This window comes from Neofelis nebulosa, chromosome 7 (genome assembly GCF_028018385.1).
Source record: "Neofelis nebulosa isolate mNeoNeb1 chromosome 7, mNeoNeb1.pri, whole genome shotgun sequence".
NCBI classification, from domain to species: Eukaryota; Metazoa; Chordata; class Mammalia; order Carnivora; family Felidae; genus Neofelis; species Neofelis nebulosa.
The window spans coordinates 54,597,691-54,616,436 of record NC_080788.1 but is presented as its reverse complement, the minus strand read 5'-3'; the positions used below and the strand labels follow the sequence as shown (position 1 = coordinate 54,616,436).

The 18,746-nt window shown below is 39.1% G+C and overlaps 1 protein-coding gene across 15 annotated transcripts in view; it reads right to left on the bottom strand.

Moving 5' to 3' along the window:
- The window catches only part of ATP8B4 (ATPase phospholipid transporting 8B4 (putative)), a 257,258-nt gene that overhangs the window by 199,014 nt on the left and 39,498 nt on the right, over positions 1 to 18,746 (bottom strand). For 14 of the 15 annotated variants that reach the window (XR_009264158.1, XR_009264157.1, XM_058737764.1 and 11 more), the window contains exon 3: positions 7,170 to 7,228. The exons of the other annotated variant lie outside the window; for it this stretch is intronic. Coding sequence is in view for 12 of the 14 variants with exons in the window: in XM_058737764.1 (XP_058593747.1) it covers positions 7,170 to 7,228 (59 nt within the window). In the remaining 2 variants the exon portion in view is untranslated. The remainder of the gene's footprint in view (positions 1 to 7,169; positions 7,229 to 18,746) is intronic. 15 annotated transcript variants of the gene reach the window in all.

The window sequence follows — 18,746 nt, the reverse complement described above, 5'->3', positions numbered from 1 at the left end:
TTCTCCCTCCACACCCCACAAGTCAGCCATCACTCCTCAACAAGTTCTATTTTTCTCCTAGCTCGAAGCATCTTCTTCCAACTAATATCCCTACTCTACAGTTATAAGCCCACCCAGTTACATTCTGTATCACCTGGGCATCTCCATTTGGATACCTACTCTATTTTATCTGGAAGGCAAAGAAAATCCCTTTTCACTTTGTGACTCCTTAGCTCCTGGGAGCCTGTTACCTCATATTCAAGTTTTCTTAAACAATCTTATCTCACCTACCTGAATGTTAATTTCCTATGACACACCCCTCATGCCCAATTGGGTCTAACTACAGGACTTTGCCCATTTCCCCCCCTTCTTAATATAGGTGGTAAAACAACAAACAAACAAGGCTCATATCACTTCCCATTTCCTCTGACAAGACTTCCTCAAAAACTCACAAGCCATATCGCACAATTAGGATTTAGCATTATCTTTTCCTTATTACCTGTTATCAAGTTTGTTCTCATGGGTTAGTCTTCTCTTCTTGAGTAGATCGTATATGCTCAGGTAGAAAACAGAATATATAACCCCTGTTTTAGCAAACCCCGTAGCAGGCAACACATTGCCATTCTAAGCAGATAAGGCCTGTAGCATGCACTTTGGGGCCCACTAAAAATAGCCTGCTCGTCTTTTTCCTCATTTTTTTAAATTGAAGTATAGTTGACACACCATGTTACATTAGCTTCAGGAGTACAGCACAGTGATTTGGCAAGTCTGTACATTATGCGATGCTTACCACAGTGAAGCTCCCATCTGTCACCATACAATGCTATTACAATGCCATTGACCAAATTCCCTAGGCAATACTTTTCATCTGTGACTTACTCATTTCATACCAGTTTCCTTGTGTATGTTTATCCCTTCAAGCTTTTTTTTTTAATTTGTTTTAATCTTTATTTATTTTTGAGAGAGAGACAGACAGACAGAGTGTGAGTCAGGATGGGCAGAGAGGGAGACACAGAATCTGAAGCAGGCTCCAGGCTCTGAGCTGTCAGCACAGAGCCCAACGCAGGGCTCGAACTCATTAACTCAGAGATCATGACTGAGCTGAAGTCAGACACTTAACTGAGCCACGCAGGTGCCCTATATCCCTTTGAGCTTTACATTCTTTTTGCACACTGCCTCAAATCTTTGAAAAGTAAATAACTCAACAAACACACGTTTTTAGACTTAGAGTGGGCACATTGTGTATATATTGAATTTTGAATATCATTTTTATTTCTATAAAAAAGGGGACAGTGGACGTTCAATTCACCCACACACACAGGAACATGAAGTTTTACTGAGGTCTACAGAGGTCCAGTAACCTCATTCAAGCTCACATACCCAGAATAATGGTGAACCAACCACATTTTTCTACTCCACTCTCAACCACCTATTCTAAGAGAAAAGAGAAGTAGAAACATATAAACCCTGTATAAATGGATGAAGAAAATAGAAACTGTTTTGAAGGGAGTCTTGGTGATGTCACTGTAGCACTAACTGCTGAGTCAGCCAAATTGCCACACTCTTTGGAAAACCCCAAATGTCATTGTTCTAAGCACAAAAATCACAAGACCAACAGCAAATTCCATCCAACAACCATGATATCAACAAGACATTTTAAGATTTTAGGAATAAATCAAGATATCAGAATTGCAATTTTTGGATGCAAGACTTTCTTTATAAGCATGCAAAATGATTTGGTTACATTTTCACCAACTATATAAGCTTGTGTACACTTCCTAAACAGGATATTTTAGCTCAAGAAAAAAAAATCCTTTAGAAACTTCGTGTCTACATTTGTGCATAAAAGGCATTCGGATATTAAATGTGCAGCTTTACTGAAGTTTCTGAGTTTGACGCAAGACAGTTGCATCACTCAAATGAGTTCATACCCCTTCTCAATTCTGTTAAAGTCCCAGAGAATTGAATGAGGATGGTGTATGCCTACGTGGAAAAGGGAGAGAATAAGAACCAGTAGGAATACCAACGTTTTCCAACATCATTTATTTTTAAACAAAATCAGAAAGTAACCATAATTAATCTAACGCTTTTTCTGACATTTCTTGACATCAACACATATTAATACGACTACAACGGTTTTCACAACTTCTACTATTCACTTTGAACTTCTTTTAATAGGGATAACGAGTCTGGATATTTGGCTGGCTTTACCAAGTTTTCTAACATTTTTAACATTAACATATTTTAATACAACAACTGTTTTCCTTACTTGCATTATTCATTCCTATTATTAACCAGGAAAACTTTGAACTCCTTTCTAATGAGAATAATAATTCTAGCACTTGGCTGGCTCTCCCTAGAGTCTCCAATCCTACTTTGCTGTACACATCTTGGCAGTCCAAAATCCCTCTTGTAATTTTATGTTTTCTACCTTCCAGTTTTCACAATGTCATGTCTAATTTACCAATTAATTTCACCTAGAATCATTAACCTTGTCTCTTGTTAATGTTCTAAACCCTTTAGCTCTTAAAAGCACTTTTGATCATTTTTTAAGCCTGTGTTATGTCCTATAATGTGCTTTGAAGCTTTAGGCTTTGTTGACAAATTAAGGTTCTCTAGGTATTGAAATATCTTCCTTCAGCCTTCAAAGAGAAACATTTGCTCAGCCAGGCTTAGTGCTTATGGAAATCACACCATTTATCTGAGCTTTGTGTAAATTTTTCTCCCAAGTGCTCATTTACAAATGCTAAGAGTAAGATTTAAGGTCATTCTTAGACTCACATTTGTAAAATTTTGTATCTCCTTTATCTGTCTTTGTCCCCAGAGTATAAATATTTTACAAATAGGTATATGAGGGAAGGAGAGAGGATTTGGAAGATTTTGTCCTTTCGTTGGTGCTGTTTGTTTTTCAGGTTGGTCAGAAGAGCACTATGGTATCATGGGAAAAATAGGCTTTGGAATCTGGCCAATCTGAATTAGAATTCCAGCTGTGCCACCTATTAGTTCTGGAAATGGAGATCCACTTCATCTGGCTGGGTTTTGTGGATGATCAGCAATGTACAAAGCCCCTGGACACCAAGCTATAAGAATGGGAGCCACTACCTAGCTGTGCAACCTTGAGCAAGTCACTTGAGTGAGATCTCCATGCCTCAATGTTTTTACACACAAAAGTGAGGTGATAAAAGATAATAAATATGCTCTTATTCATTGAACTGTGGCTAAGTTCAGTAAGTTTAGTATAGTAGAGTGCTTAGAGCCACACTTTTCACATGGTAAGCACTATGTGTGTGAGCTATTACTATTGTCACTATCTTTATTGCTATTACTATCACAGTTGGTCATGTATCTACCTGTCAATATCCATGCTGAGAGTGTCAGGAAAATTTCCTTAAGTCGCCAAATGCTTTGCACAGAGTAGGTAATCAATAAATATCTCATTGAATTATCATTTACACAGAGCTTATTTGGTGGGACAGGGTGGGGGGTCTCTACCACCGCAATCTTTATACTGTAGTCTTCTTGCTGTCGCTGCATTTGTTTCTCTACTACGGCATCAGCAGCAACTTCTATACCTTTAGTATCAAAGATTTGCTAATTTGGGGGGTGATACTTGCTACCAAAGTTTTACGACTTTAGCTCATTTTTCAGTATCTTCCTAGCATTGTTATTATCGATATCTTACTTTATTTAATGCTTATAGGAAATCTGTAATTTATTGTGAATACTTGCCCACCACCAAGTTAGATTTGAGACAAAGTCCATATAAAATATTTAGTGCAGGTCCTGGTACATGGCAACTATGAGATATGTATGTATGTATACATGTATGCTAGTCTTACTATTGTCAAATATTTTATGTAAATTATCTCATTAAATCTTTAATAAATAATCCTATGAGGGGCACCTGGGTGGCTCAGTGGATTGAGCATCCTAGTCTTGATTTCAGCTCAGGTCATGATCCCAGGGTCATGGGATGGAGCCCTATATCTGGCTCCACACTGAGCATGGTACCTGTTTAAGATTCTTTCTTTCTCTCTCCTCCTTCTGCCCCTCTCCCCTGCTTGCACTCTAATTAAAAACAATAGTCTTATGAGGAAAATTCCTTATTTCACATATGAAATAACTGATGTTCAGAGAAATAAACAAATTAAAATCACAAGTTAGCAAATGAGAGAAAGCATTCAAACCATGGCCTATCGTATCCTAAAAACACTCTTTACACTACATTTGGGTGGGACTTCACCAGTTCTCCCTTTTTCTTTTTCAGAAATAGTTTGTTTATTCCCATCTCCTTTTCAGCCTTTAAGTGGGAATACTGCTTTTCCAATTATAAGCATTCTCCTCCCTAAGATCTACAGAGGTCTCTTCAAATCCTTTTCCATTTGGGGCAATATCCTTCAAAGCGAGGTTGAGCAAAAAGTCCCAGGCTTTCATCATTCTTACAAACATATTCCATATAGTAAGTAGTTTAAAAGCCTTAATATCAGGCTGAATCTGTGTGAATCTGAGTATCAGGCTGAATCAGATTCAGATCCCATCTCTACACAGACTAGCTCATAGGGTCATTGTGTGTTACTCTACTTCAATCTTTACATTAACTGAAATAAGTACTTGTATCATCCCCAATTTGTACCTGAATAGATGGGCTGAGAATGGTCCCACAGTTCACTGTATGGTCAGCCATCCTGTTCGGAGTTCCCAAACCAAGCTGTGTACAGTGGGGACCCACGCCCATTTTAGGTGGGCCTGGCTCATCCTCTCTGAGCCACAGTAGTGATTGATAGACTAGGGATACCTGTGCTCATCTCTCCTCTGCAGCTTCCCTCTCTCAACTCTTGTCCTTCTTGGTTTCTCCAGCTCCTAATGAGTTTTGTTCTTTCCTTGGAAGGTTTTAACTCAGAGACTGAGCTGCCTTATTTGATACGCTACAGTCATAGAATATTGTTCTACTGTTTTGTTGTTGTTAGGAAGCCCAAGAGAACACAGAGCTGTAGCCACACATCTAAGTGCTTTTGTTCATTAGCATGCAAGCTCAAGAGAAAACCATCTCTGTGTCATTAGTGTGATATTACTCTTAAAAGATCTGAAACAATCATGGCAAAAATTGTTAACATCTATTTAATCTGGGTGGTGGGCACACAGGTGTCATTGTTTCCTATACTGTTCCATAAGTTTGAAATATTTCATAAATTAAGTAAAAATAGCTGTAAGTAGAAAAAACTATCATCTCACAAAAGGCAAATAAAATATGGCTTTCCTAATAGAGTTACTACTCACAGAATGAAAATATTTGCTACACACTGGAAAACAAGTAAATACTGAAATGCATAATTACTTCACAGTGGATTACTTATTACTGTTTTCCCCAAGGGTTTTTTTTAATTTTTTTATTTATTTTTGAGACAGAGACAGAGAGAGAGATAGAGAGCACAAGCAGAAGAGGGGTAGAGAGAGGGAGACAGAGAATCTGAAACCAGCTCCAAGCTCTGAGCTATCAGCACAGAGCCCGACATGGGGCTCAAACTCATGAACCACAAGACCATGACCTGAGCCAAAGTCAGAGCTTAACCAACTGAGCCACCCAGGTGTGTCCACAAGGTCTTAAAATATACACATGTCTACTCTTCTGATTTGAGGTTTGATGGTTAAGGCTTTCAGGAGTCATCCTCTACAGTTAAAGGACTAGCTATAGAATGGATGTAAAGGTATGGAGCCAAGTTTGGTGATGACCAGAGGTGCCAAATAACTAGACGTCAAGAAGCCAGAGAGAGTGACATAAATCACCAATAGGAGGGAAAGTGGATGATGGGCAGTGATGAGGGCACCTGTTGGGATGAGCACTGGGTGTTGTATGGAAACCAATTTGACAATAAATTTCGTATTAAAAAATAATAATAATAAATAAATAAATAAACATTAAAAAAAATTTTTTAAATCACCAATAGGAATTAAAGCCTCATTCTCTCAGGCTAAGCAACATGTTCATCAGCCTCCTGAGAAGGATTCCTTCTCTAAAAGGCAGACTTATGTTAACCAAACTTACAAGACTGATGAATAAAATCAGGGTGCAAATATATTATTTTACAATGAGAACTCTGTCATAGAGCCAGTGTACTGATTCCGTGTAGAACAACTGCCACTGGACAACAAAATATAATTACACGATTCGTACAGCATGAGAAAAGTGGAGTTGTTAGCTACCTTTATTGAATATTTAATAGTACCAAGCTTAGCCCAACGCATCCATCTCCATATATGGGAAAAACCTACCAATAAGAACAAAATGCTAAAAATTATCCATTGTGCAAAACTCTGTCTTCTGGCTAGTGCCTAAATAAGCAATGCCAAATATCGCCCTGCCTTCATAGTTATCAAAACCCTCTTTGAATTGAGACCTTCCTTCATGAAAGGTGTTGCTGCACTCAATCTTATAAGCCAAATGTCACCTACAAAATCACTTCTACCAATTATCTTTCTTAGAGCTTATAAAAGACTCCATGTAACAACTTAGGTTGAATCATAGATAGATGAGAAGATCTTTATGAGGTCCTATCTTGTAATGCATGAAGTTGTTCATCAATGTATCCAAAGTTCCTAGAGCAGTGCTAGTGACTTAACAGACAATAAATATTTCTAACGTAAGTGAAAAAAATCCTCTTGAAAAACATTTTTTTCAAGTAGTTCAGTACAAGCTTAAAGCCTGCACATTTTAACTAATCATTTCCACTTCTCATTTGATAAACACAATCATTCCAGACTTCAGAACTTTGTCCTACACATACTTTTCCACACTGAGCCTGAGCTAGAGAAAATCCCCCATAAGCCATTCATCACCCATCAGTCAATACCATCACTTCTATCACTATTACCACAGAGGCCTATTTATTCTAGTGGCCCTATGTATTCTTGTGGCCAAATAGACACCAAAATTAACTATCAATTCGTGAGAAAGAAATTTTGTCTTCTTCCTATACCAAAGAACATACCAACCACTCTTACGGCATGACAAAAATAAGTGTATAAACATTACTAAAACCTGTATTCATGGAAACATATAGCACCTTGAAACTAAAATGGGCCAAAACAAAGAAAGTTTTTGGTGAAGTTGTAAAGTTCGAGAAGGCATAAATCCAACTCTTCTTAAGGTAAAACTCATCCCAGCATGCATGTGCCATGTATATTTTACTCACTGCGTACTGGAACTTTTCATTATGTTCACGGTCATTGGCTTTCACTATCCGTTCTACTTCTAAAGAGAAGGAGAAATCAGGTATGAAATTAAATTTTTGACCCAAAGAAACATATAACTCATTAAACTAACATCACTTAGGTTACTTTGATTGTAGTCAAGGTTGCAAGAATTCTTTCCTTTGAAATTTGAAGGGCATTGGTTTTTTCCAGCCTAAATGTTGGAACATGTGTTGGAAAGTCCCAAAATGGAAAGCTGAAATTTGTCTCATTGTAATTCTGATGCCAGCCATAAAACAAAACATTATGTGTCTCCAATTTCTACATCCCTTTAGCTCCACAAAGACCCTTTCTCTTAACTCCGAGTAGTTCCTAAAGGAGAATGCTGTTGAAAGTCAAAGGCCACACTGAGATTTTTTTTTCTTTTTTTTTTGCTACCAAATCACAAAATACTGTAGAGCCAAACAAAACCATACTGAAGTGGCCATGGAGGTCACTGACCTTCTGGTCACTGAGCAAAAATGATTTTTTTTTTTGAGAGAAAGAGAGTGCATGATCAGGGGAGAGAGACAGAGAATCCCAAACAGGCTCCATGTTGTGAGCCCAGAGCCCAATGCAGGGCTCAGACCCACGAACCATGAGAGTTGGGTGCTTAACTGACTGAACCACCCAGTCATATTCAGAGGAACTGCACATCATCAGGAGACTGAGACTTGCCCTTTGCTGGAAGTAGCCAAAATATCTTCTGGGAAAAAAATGCAAACACAAGTACAAATAAAAAAATAAAATAAAATAAAACAACAAACTCAAAGATTATGATGGTGCAGAAATTAAAATTTGCACTGGCAAAGGAAAAACAGTGCACCCGAAACACCAGTAGAGCATGTTTTTGTAGTAAAAGTAGCAAGTTCTTGCTCCATTTAACTAAATTCAGAGTTGACAAAAGGGTGATGATGGACTAATGAAAGCTATGGAATGGAGACCAGCAAAATGAACACCAGATGTCAATGCAGAACATTCAAGATAAGTAACTTCACCATTTCACCTGGGACCCCCTTAATCCCACAGCTCTCCACCTGGGTAAGTGACAGGTGGTAAAAACTACAGGGATAGTAATAAGAGTCTGAGTTTGGAGAAGGTACTTAACCACAGAGATAAAGGAGACTGGAGGGTGGAAAGTAACTTAGAGGCATCTATTAGGGATGGGAGAAGGAAGAGCAAGGGGAAAGCAAGGAGAGGAAGAGCTGAAAGTAGAATTAAGGTGACAAAGATGAGGGAAATGAAGAGAAGTGGGGGAGGAAGAAAGGAACCTATTTTATCACCACTACCCTCCCTAGGCCAGGTTCCACGATTTGTAAGAACTGACAACTTTTTCCCCAAAGTCCAAGAGGAATCTGTCTCTACAGCCCCATTGGCTCAAGTCTCAAAATATGATGCTACGTTTATATCTGAAGACTGCTTCTGACAAATGACACCCTGTCTTTGGTTATGGCTGATTCTCTACCTTTTGTGAAAGGTCTGTTTGACATCCACCTACATGGCTTTCTTCTTACCTATGTAATTAAGTCAGTTCCCTGTGACTATTCCTGTTTTCAAGACTAGCTCACCTAGTTTTTGATAATAACAATATTGGACTGATGTCCACAGCTGATGACACCTGAGTGGGCTTGTCCCTAACATATGTAACTCTGAAATCCTGAATTCACCAGGAGGCAACCTCTTAACCAATCATCCCCTGCAGGAAACATTTCAAACCCTGGCTATCAAAGCATCATCCTATCCTTCTTATTGCTTCCCTAACGAAGAGCAAAAATATCAAAGCCCAAAATGGTATTTTGGAGGGTGAGGGGACTTAAAGCTTAAAAAGCTGGATGATTTGTTTAAACATCCCTACCTTCACCCAGGCATGGTAAAACGGCTGACAGGAAAACAATGGATGTTATTAGGAGGATGAAAGTTAACCTGGCCCACCTGGCATCCTGCTTGTAAGTTAAATATTAACTTTAGCTGTAAGTCAAAAATTAGATATGCTAATTTGTACATTAATTGCCTTTAGTTGACCTCACACACATTCAGATGGTCATCATTTTTAAATTTCACACTATAAGGAGCATATCCAGGGATAGAATTCTATAGTTATGCACCTAATTTTAGTCACTCCAAACACCAGAATCTTGGCTCCTGTCCAGTGTCTCCCTGTAACCACCCTCCCCAAAGACTGAGAATAGCCCTTTACCCAAGGGGCCAGAAGAGTAATTTCTGCGCTAGGAAAGTTTGAACGTTCTTCTCCGTGTTCACGAGAACTTGGACTTGCTCTTGCTCTTGTCCCGTGAGATTTTGTTAGAGCCAGGAAGTCTTCTTTTGGCTTCCAAATCATTATTATTAAATCTTTATCTTTGCTTCTGTACTTCTACTAAGTACTATCTTTCTGAACCGAGTCTTTATGAATAAACTCTGGCATCCTATTTTCCATCCCTTCACTAAGCTCTACAAAATCCCAACTTTGGTTCTACATCCCTATAGCTTTGTGCCTTTAACCTAACTCTGCTAGGCCAAGAACTGACATTCTTTCATGTGCTATGACCGTGGGTGAGGGGATGTAAACCTCTCTTGGCAATATGTCACATCATGTAAGAAGAGGAAGCTGAAAATTAATCCTCAATAAACAACTCCCAATCATTGTTCAGAGGTTCAATGACTTAATGCCCAATATTCCATAGGCATTTCAGGAACCTTCCAGCTGTGAGAATACTGAAAGAAAAGTACCCACTAGGAGATGAATGATTTACTAGGATAAGCTCACTGCTACATAACCATTATCACTGAACTTTTGTGGTTCCAAAAAGGTGTAAAGTGATACAGAAGGATGTATAAAATATAGTGAGCCAGCATATGTTAAACTGCAGTTCAAAGAGCTTCCAGGTAAAGATAGCCAACTAAATATGTCCTTCTACCACTCTTCCCACTCAGGCCTCACTGAAATAGCAGCAATAGGTCTTCTTTTTTTTCTTTTTTTTTTTCTTTTTTGAAGAATAAAAATGTAACAGTTTTAGAAAACAAGTGGAGGCTAGAAGGGGTTCAAAATTTTAAAAATTCCCAGTGAAGCCCCAGAGAAGTTCCAAATTCAGTCAATAAATACAAAGGTCAAAAATGTGTTATACATAGGGTGACAGTCCCAGTTTATGCCCATTGTCTTGGCAAAGTAACTAATAGGATCACCGTTCACTCTCAAAAGTGTCCTGGTTTGGAAGATAAATTATCTGTTCAGTCTAGTTTTTGAGCATCACCAGAACATTAAAGAAAAATTGAGCTAGGTGGGCCCCTCACTCACACCCTCCAACTTTGCCCACTAACGAGAGTAGGCAACATGCCTGGGAAGGAAACCAAAAGTGGGTGTTCAGACCTAAGAGAAGCAGCTCTGAACCTCCACATCAGCTACAGGAGACTCAGGTCCTAGTAAACCCTGCCTTACAAAGGCAGCTGTGGGATTTGCCAGACTATGGACTGAATGCCTGTGACCCCAGAAAAGTCACATGTTGAAACATTCTTAATGTGATGGTATTTGAGGGTCTTTGGGAGGTGGTTAGATTATGAGGGTAGAGCCCTCATGAATGGGATTAGTGATCTTATAAACAAGGCCCCAGAGAGTCCCTTGCCCCTTGCATCCTATGAGGACATGGCAAGAACACAGCCATCTGTGAACCAGGAAGCAGGCTCTCACCAGACACCAAAACCACGGGCACCTTGATCTTGGACTTCCCAAGCCTCCAGACCATGATAAATAAATTTCTGTTGTTTGTAAACAACTCAGTCTATGGTATTCTACTATCGTAGCCAGAACAAACTGACACATGCAGAAAAACCTCCCTGGGAGCTGGCTACATCACCAACCCTCCAATTTAGAGAAGAGAGCTGGCAGGGGGAAAGGGTTTTACAACTGCCCTCATGTATCTAGTTAGTCCTTCATTTGTAAACACAAACCAGCAACCGTAAGTCACCAGACATCTGAGAAAAAATCAATAGCACAAAAGGGAAGGACGCAAGAGGAAGAGATAATGCTAAAAACAGGTGGGGAAAATGTTTTTTATGCTAATTAGTAGCTTGAAAATATTCAAGAAGACATAGCACCCATGAAGCAAAAACAAGCTGATAGGAATAAAGATAGCAGAAAATAAGAAAGAGTTCCTGGAAATTAAAAATTATTTAATGGGAAACTGTATAGTAGGATAGACAGAATGAAAAATAAATTGAAGAAAACTCTTCAAATATATAGTAAAATGACAAAGAGGAGGAAGATGTGCAAAGAACACTTAGGAGAAGAGAACATAAACAATGGATAAGTAGAAATAATCAACTAAGCAGAAGAAAATTTCCCTGCACCAGTCTAAGATATAACTCTTCAAAGAGGATGAATGAAAATGGAGGGACAGATATGCAAAAATTTTTGAGCTCCAAATACAAATAGAAAATATTTTAAAATTTCAGAAGAGGAAAAAAAATGGCTAGCCCTTATAGACACAAGAATCAGACTAACATGAAATTTCTCATCAATAACAAGGATGATAGAGGACATTAGAGTGATGCCTTCTGGCTTTAAGGAAAAATATGTTTGAGCTTAGAATTCTACACCCAGCCAAATAATCAAGTGTGAAGGGGCAATAAGAACACTTTCTGACATACAAGTGTTTATGTACAAATACATCTCCAAAATAACTCAAGACTGTACAAAAGGAAAATAGTTTAAGTATTAAAAATAAAGCCAAGTGAGAGAAGATATAGAAGCAAGGATGATAATCAACTATAGTGAAGAAGGAAAATAAAACTGACATGATCACCCACATACCTGTTCTAAGTGGGCCACAAATTCACAGAAAAAGGAAAAGCTGGTCTATTTCCATTTATTTCACTGCCTATATGGTAAAAATAAACCAGTTATTCAGGAAAAGTACAATTATATATTAGTTCTTGGCTCAAACAATAATATCTCTAACAAATCCTCATAAAGAAGTCATTGTTTGATACAAAGAACATAAAATGAGTTTTTTAGAGCTGTATTTTGTAACAATTGCAGGCATGTCCTTCCAAACACAATTCAGAGGGCCAAATACTAGGGTCTCTGTACTCAGTGTCTACTGAGCTGATCAAATTCAGGAATGTATTTTAGGATATTTATATGAATAGATAAACTACATGTCCCTCCAGAAATCATCCTAAACATATTTCTCTCCACTGCACTTGGCTACATGCTAAATGACTATGCGTTTCAGACTGAAATTCTTGAAAAATACCTGAAGAACTACTGTGCTGTTACTAGCTGAGTACAGATTCTTAAGACCCAAAATCAAGCTGGTAAAAGTGTAGCATCCTTTTGTGACAGCTGAGGAGCCTAACAAAGACGTTTGCCTAGATAGGAAGCTATCCTTCATCATTTCAGCAAGCAAAGAGAAAAGCCATTAGCAGAGGCAGAATTATCTTAGACACCTGTTTTGAATCTACTTCAGAATACAGAAACATAGGTATAGAAAAAAAAAAAAAGGTAATTAAACCTGTGAAGTCCTACTTCATATAAGATAAAGGAAATAGCCTTCACTCTCCAAAACTCATAAAGGCCAGTATAATCTGATGCCTGTCTCATTCAAATAAAGAATCAATGAAGCAGTCATAGAATCCTTATCTTTGAGCCATTGCTTCCTGTTACCTTATCCAAGAGAACTAAATAAGGATACAGCATTTACTTTGTGAAGTGGTCATTTATAAATCAGTTAAATGTTAGGAAACATTTACCAAAAATGTTTTACCAATTACCTCAATTTCAAAATAATTGCCCTGCAGTCTACCCCATGCCTCCCTGAAATAATTATCTGATTGGGCAGATTATAGGTTTCAGATAGTAAAACTATACCCACTTATGTATGTGCATAGGCTTGTCTTTCCATTTGGAAGGAAAAGATGCACCAGTTATCTGACCACTAAAACACAAGCTTAAAAGATGAGAAGGACATAACACAACCCTGCTGGAAATTGTTCTTTGTCACCAAGACTGTGGGGACGCATAAAAATGAGTTTCCTAACAGTGCCTTGGATCTTTAAGCCAGAGGCCTGAGATCTTCTACCAACTGTGTGTGTGAGCATGTTTTAAGTCATGACTTCTCCTTATCTGTGGTTCCTCAGAAAAATAATGCCAGTTTGTGTTGCTTTCTTTCTAAAAAAAAATTTAAAAAAAAAGTGAATAGGTGAGAAAAAGAAATCATCCAAGCTTGGCTAATCAGTCTTAAAGTTGCTTACATTATTATTTCTTAAGAGGATCTGAAGTAACATCCAGATATTCTTAATGAAAACAGGCAAATGCCTCTTGATTCTTCCCCAGGTTGTTGGAGGCAACACCTAACTCCTAGGCTCTTTTCCCTCATATTCTATTAAGTTATAAAGGATTCAACTTCTGGGGTGCCTGGGTGGCTCAGTCAGTTAAGCGTCTGACTTTGGCTCAGGTCATGATCTCACAGCTTGTGGGTTCGAGCCCCACATCAGACTGTGCTGACAGCTCAGAGCCTGAAGCCTGCTTCAGATTCTGTGTCTCCCTCTCTCTGCCCTTCCCCACTCACACTCTCTCTCTCCTTCAAAAATAAGTAAACATTAAAAAAAAAACACACAAACAAAAAAAAACAGAGAGATTCAACTTCCACTTCTAGCAGGCAGGAGAAGACATTCATTTAAGCCTTTTTCTCCCCCTTAGTTTGTCTATGAACAATGCCTAACATATTAGTATTTAAGACTAGTTAGTGAAAGCAGTAGCTCTGTTAAAAGACCAAGAGTAAGGGGGAAGATTTAGAATGCTTCCATTTGACCCATAAGCGATCACAGCAACTACAAATTCCTGATTAGTGAACACAATGGTCTTTCTTCAATTAACTCCAGAGCATTTTGTCCTTCACCAAATGTGGTTTGGGACACAATCTTCAGGCAATTGGCTTTAGATCCCCAAAAATATGAAACGATGAAGCACCACAAAAAAATTGGGGTCTCTGTACAAAACCCTGATGACAGGAACTGATACTTCCTCAACAAGGTTGGTCCCAATCCAAAAGCTGAAGAATGTCTCCAAACATGGAGTGTCGCTTGGGGCTTGGGGTTGTTGTTGGTTTTTTGGGTTGGGCCAGAAGTCTCAGAAAAATGCCCTCAAGCTAAATCAATAACTTAAGCTTTTCCTTTCTGAATTTTCTTTCATTCTTCACAATCTGGTTTGTGTGGTTGGGAGCCAAAGCAATTCATTAAAGACATGAGGAAAGAACAATAAGTGGGGAGAGCATTAAAGAAAAGAGTTCCCCACCCTCCAAGATTTCCTGATTTGACTCCAAAAGCACATTCTGATACAATTGAAAAATATGTGCCCTAAATTGGGGTTTCCTATTGAAACCCAGTGGTGACCTGCGGCTGCTGGGACTTATTGACATTTGAACAGCAAACTGAAGAGAATTGAGGCAAAAAAAGAAAAATCTTCCCACAATTTTTTTTTTTATTCTTGTCCTCACAAAAGAGCTTGGAAACAGAGTTAGGGGATTCAAACAAATACTAAAAGGCCTTGGGTTTGTTTTCCTCTTGGCTGAGCCAACTTGCTCATCAGGTCCAGATATTTGGAAAATTTGATTTATTGGAAGCTCTATTCCTCCCATGGCTTACTTATAGCTTCACAAAAAAATATAAAAAAATTTAACCAATTCATTCTTCTTCCACCATTACATTAATTGTATTACACAAGTTACAAGTAAAAATTGATACATCTTCATGTGAGCCCATGGTACATTGCTTTCTGTAAGTACAGATTCACAACTGGAGATTTAACAATTATTACAACATAACAGCTAACATATTGAGCACTGGTAAAAGCTAGATACTTTATGAACTATTTTGCATGCATTATTTCATTATTCCTCAAAACAATGTTACTAGGTACATGCTAGTATTAATTTCACTTTACAAGTGAGGTAAACAAAGGCCCAGCAAGAGTATGCAGTACAGTCAGTATTCAAACACGGAGCTGCCTTTCTTGTCAAAGCTGTTTGGAAGAGATTCTGAGTATAAGAAGATGGCAGATGATACTGTTCAGAGCTGGCTGGGAAACCACAAATGGCCATGTGACTACACCCAGAGGTCAAGGAGAGGAAGATGAGAACTCTCTCAGTGAATGCCTTGCTGCAGAGTATACTTCAAACACACACTCCCTCCCAATTAACCTTGCAGCCCTGTGACCTCCTCCATTCTACTGCTTCTAGGCTTCTCTCTGCTTCCTGGTGGAGGCCAACCTCAAGAACCTACCTGCCTTCTCCTTGGAGCCTTTGGGCAGCCCTTGCTGAGAATATGCTCCCAAACTGTTGTTTGAAACTTACTGCTTTCTGTGCAACCTGTCCCATATGGGCCCAGTGCTAAACTGTTAGTTTTTATTTCCACTCTTTTACAATTTTATTATGTATAGCAAATGAAACAAATGCATTTTTATGGACTGGGCCATGATCAAAATGTTTTCTATAAAGATGAAAAAGAGCTGTATCTTCCTACAGCATCCCCTTACACAAAAAAAAAAAAAAAAAAAAAAAATCAGGATCTACCCCAAGAATCAGAGGAGCCTAAATGAAGCTGAAGGACATTTAGTTTTTAGTTTTCCCCTGTGAGACACATTCTGGCCATCCAAGGAAAGCAAGCCACCTGTCACCAAGTGAGAGGAAAGAACCCCAGGTAGAAAAGAAAGATACACAAGAAGAAAATGTAAAGATGTCTCTTATCTGTTTGGTATCTCAGGGGTTAAACAGGAAGCCGTGTTTTGCAAGGCTTATGTTTGTTACTTTGAGATGCATGGGGCCTATAAATTGGACTTCTTTAGTACTTACTGGTTTCTGTGCCTCAGATCCCTGAATCCATGTGGCAATTAAAATCTGCTGGAGCCAAAACAGTGATTTCTTCCAGAAATATTTATTGAGGTCCTTTGAGCAAGGTTCTACTGTATACAGTGAAAGAAAAGCAAGTAAGACAGCAACAGCCTTCAAAGGGTGAACATGCCCATGAATACCCACACAGCAAGGAAGCACAGGAGAGGCCCAAGGAACCATGGAAACCAGAAAAAAAAGAAAGTCAAGGCCAGATGCATAGTGAAAAGGCATCACCACCTGTCCCAAGCAGGTCTGAAGAGAACTTATGCGGCTAGATACACACTGTGGAGTATGGCAGGTTGTTTAGCCAAGCACCTTATCCAAACTGAGCTGTACTCATTTACTGGAAAGAGAAGAAATTTAGTAGAGGCAGTCTGCCACCTAAGATAAAATATGGACTTTTCAAGAGGACATCCCCAGTTCCTGCTCACTGTCCCTTCTAACAGAATAATGGACCACATGCGACAAGGCCAAAAGAAAAATTAGGAACTTTGCTTTATTTACCTATGAGTGAAGCATTCAGATACACATATTATAAAAGAGACACAATGGGACCAGAACTTTGGGCAAAAAAGAAATCTGCCCACTTCTCACACTCCTCCCCAATCCCCCCCTCCACCCTGCCCCCATCCACACTCTGGTCCAAGTCACTCCTCCTCTCTTCTTCTACTCCTGTAATAGCCTCCCCTAGGCCCTCCCTACTTCTACCCCTGCCCCTGTAATCTATTTTCAATAGAGCAACTACAGAAATCCTTTTATAATTGTATTACTTTCCTATTGTTGTTCTAAGTAATCACCACAAACTCAGTTGCTTAAAACAACACGTTAGCTTATTAGCTCATTATTCTGTAGGCCAGAAGTCTGAAGATGGAGCTTACAGGGCTAAAATCAAGATGTTTCATAAGGACTGAGCTCCTTCTAAAAGCTCTGGGGAGAAGCTGCTCCTTGCCTTTTACAGCTTCTAGAAGCTGCTCACATTTCTTGGCTCAGGGCCACGTCACTCTGACCTGTAACTTCCACTGTCACATCTCTTTCTCTGACTCTCCTGCCTCCCTCTTACAAGGACCCTTGTGATAACAGTGGGCCTACAGTGGGTATAAACCAAGACAATCATCCCATCTCAAGATCCTTAATCACATCTCCAAAGTTTCTTTTACCATGTAAGGTAACCTATTCACAGGTTCCAAGGATTAAGACATGGACATCTTTGGCAGCATTAATATGCCTGGCACAAGAATCATCTTCTTCTGCTCAAAACGTCCAACATCCAATGCAAGAGAAAAGTTAAGTTCTTACAATGGCCTTCAGAGCCCTGCTTGGTCTTCACATGACCATCCCGTTACCACCACCAGAAGCCCACTAACCATGAAACTAAAGAAGCTTGAGCTACAGCTCACCTCACCTGCACTTTCCATTCTCAGACCCTGGGAGTAATTCTAGAAACGTGTTTGCTCAGAAAATCTTACCATTTCCCACAGTGTGGATGGGCCTTGAAGGCATTATGCTGAGTGAAATAACTCAGACTGAGAAAGACAAATACTGTATGATCTCATTTAGATGTGGAACCTAAACAAACTCATAGAAAAACATCAGAATATTTGTGGTTATAGGGTGGGGCAGGGTGGTGGGGAGGCACTTTTGGTTATAAGTAAGTATTAGGGATGTAATGTACAACATGATGACTGTAACTAACACTGCTGGATGATATACAGTAAAGCTCTTAAGAAAGTAGATCCTGAGGGGCGCCTGGGTGGCGCAGTCGGTTAAGCGTCCGACTTCAGCCAGGTCACGATCTCGCGGTCCGTGAGTTCGAGCCCCGCGTCAGGCTCTGGGCTGATGGCTCGGAGCCTGGAGCCTGTTTCCGATTCTGTGTCTCCCTCTCTCTCTGCCCCTCCCCCGTTCATGCTCTGTCTCTCTCTGTCCCAAAAATAAATAAAAAACGTTGAAAAAAAAAAAAATTAAAAAAAAAAAAAAAGAAAGTAGATCCTGAGAGTTCTTATCACAAGAAAAATTTTCTCCCTTTCTTCTTTTCTTCTTTCTTTTTATTGTCTCTACATGACAAGATGGATGTTAGCCAAGCCTACTGTGGTAATCCTTTCACAATACATGTAACTCAAACCATCATGCTGTATGTCTTAAACTTACACAGTGGTGTAAGTCAATTATTTCCTAATAAAACTGGAATAAAATTAATTTTTAATTTTTTTTGAATGTTTGTTTATTTTTGAGAGAGAGAGAGACAGAGCATGAGCAGGGGAGGGGCAGAGAGAGAGGGAGACACAGAATCTGAAGCAGGCTTCAGGCTCTGAGCTGTCAGCACAGAGCCCGACACGGGGCTCGAACTCACAAGCCATTAGATCATGACCTGAGCCAAAGTCGGACACTCAATCCACTGAGCCACCCAGGCACCCCAAAAGTAATTTTTAAATTAAAAAATAAATAAAAATAAAGGTGCAGTTTTTTTATTTTGATTTGCAAAAATAAAATATTTTAGCCACAAAGGCTAAGATCATTGTCTCTTCCAGTCTAATTTCTCCCATCATACTTTGCCTTCTGTCAGATGGCAGTAGGATCCAGATAAGAGGCTGTCAAGTTGGAAATGCATTGAGTTTGTGTTTACTGGAGCCTACTGATGTGATTCACCGTCAATTCTGTACA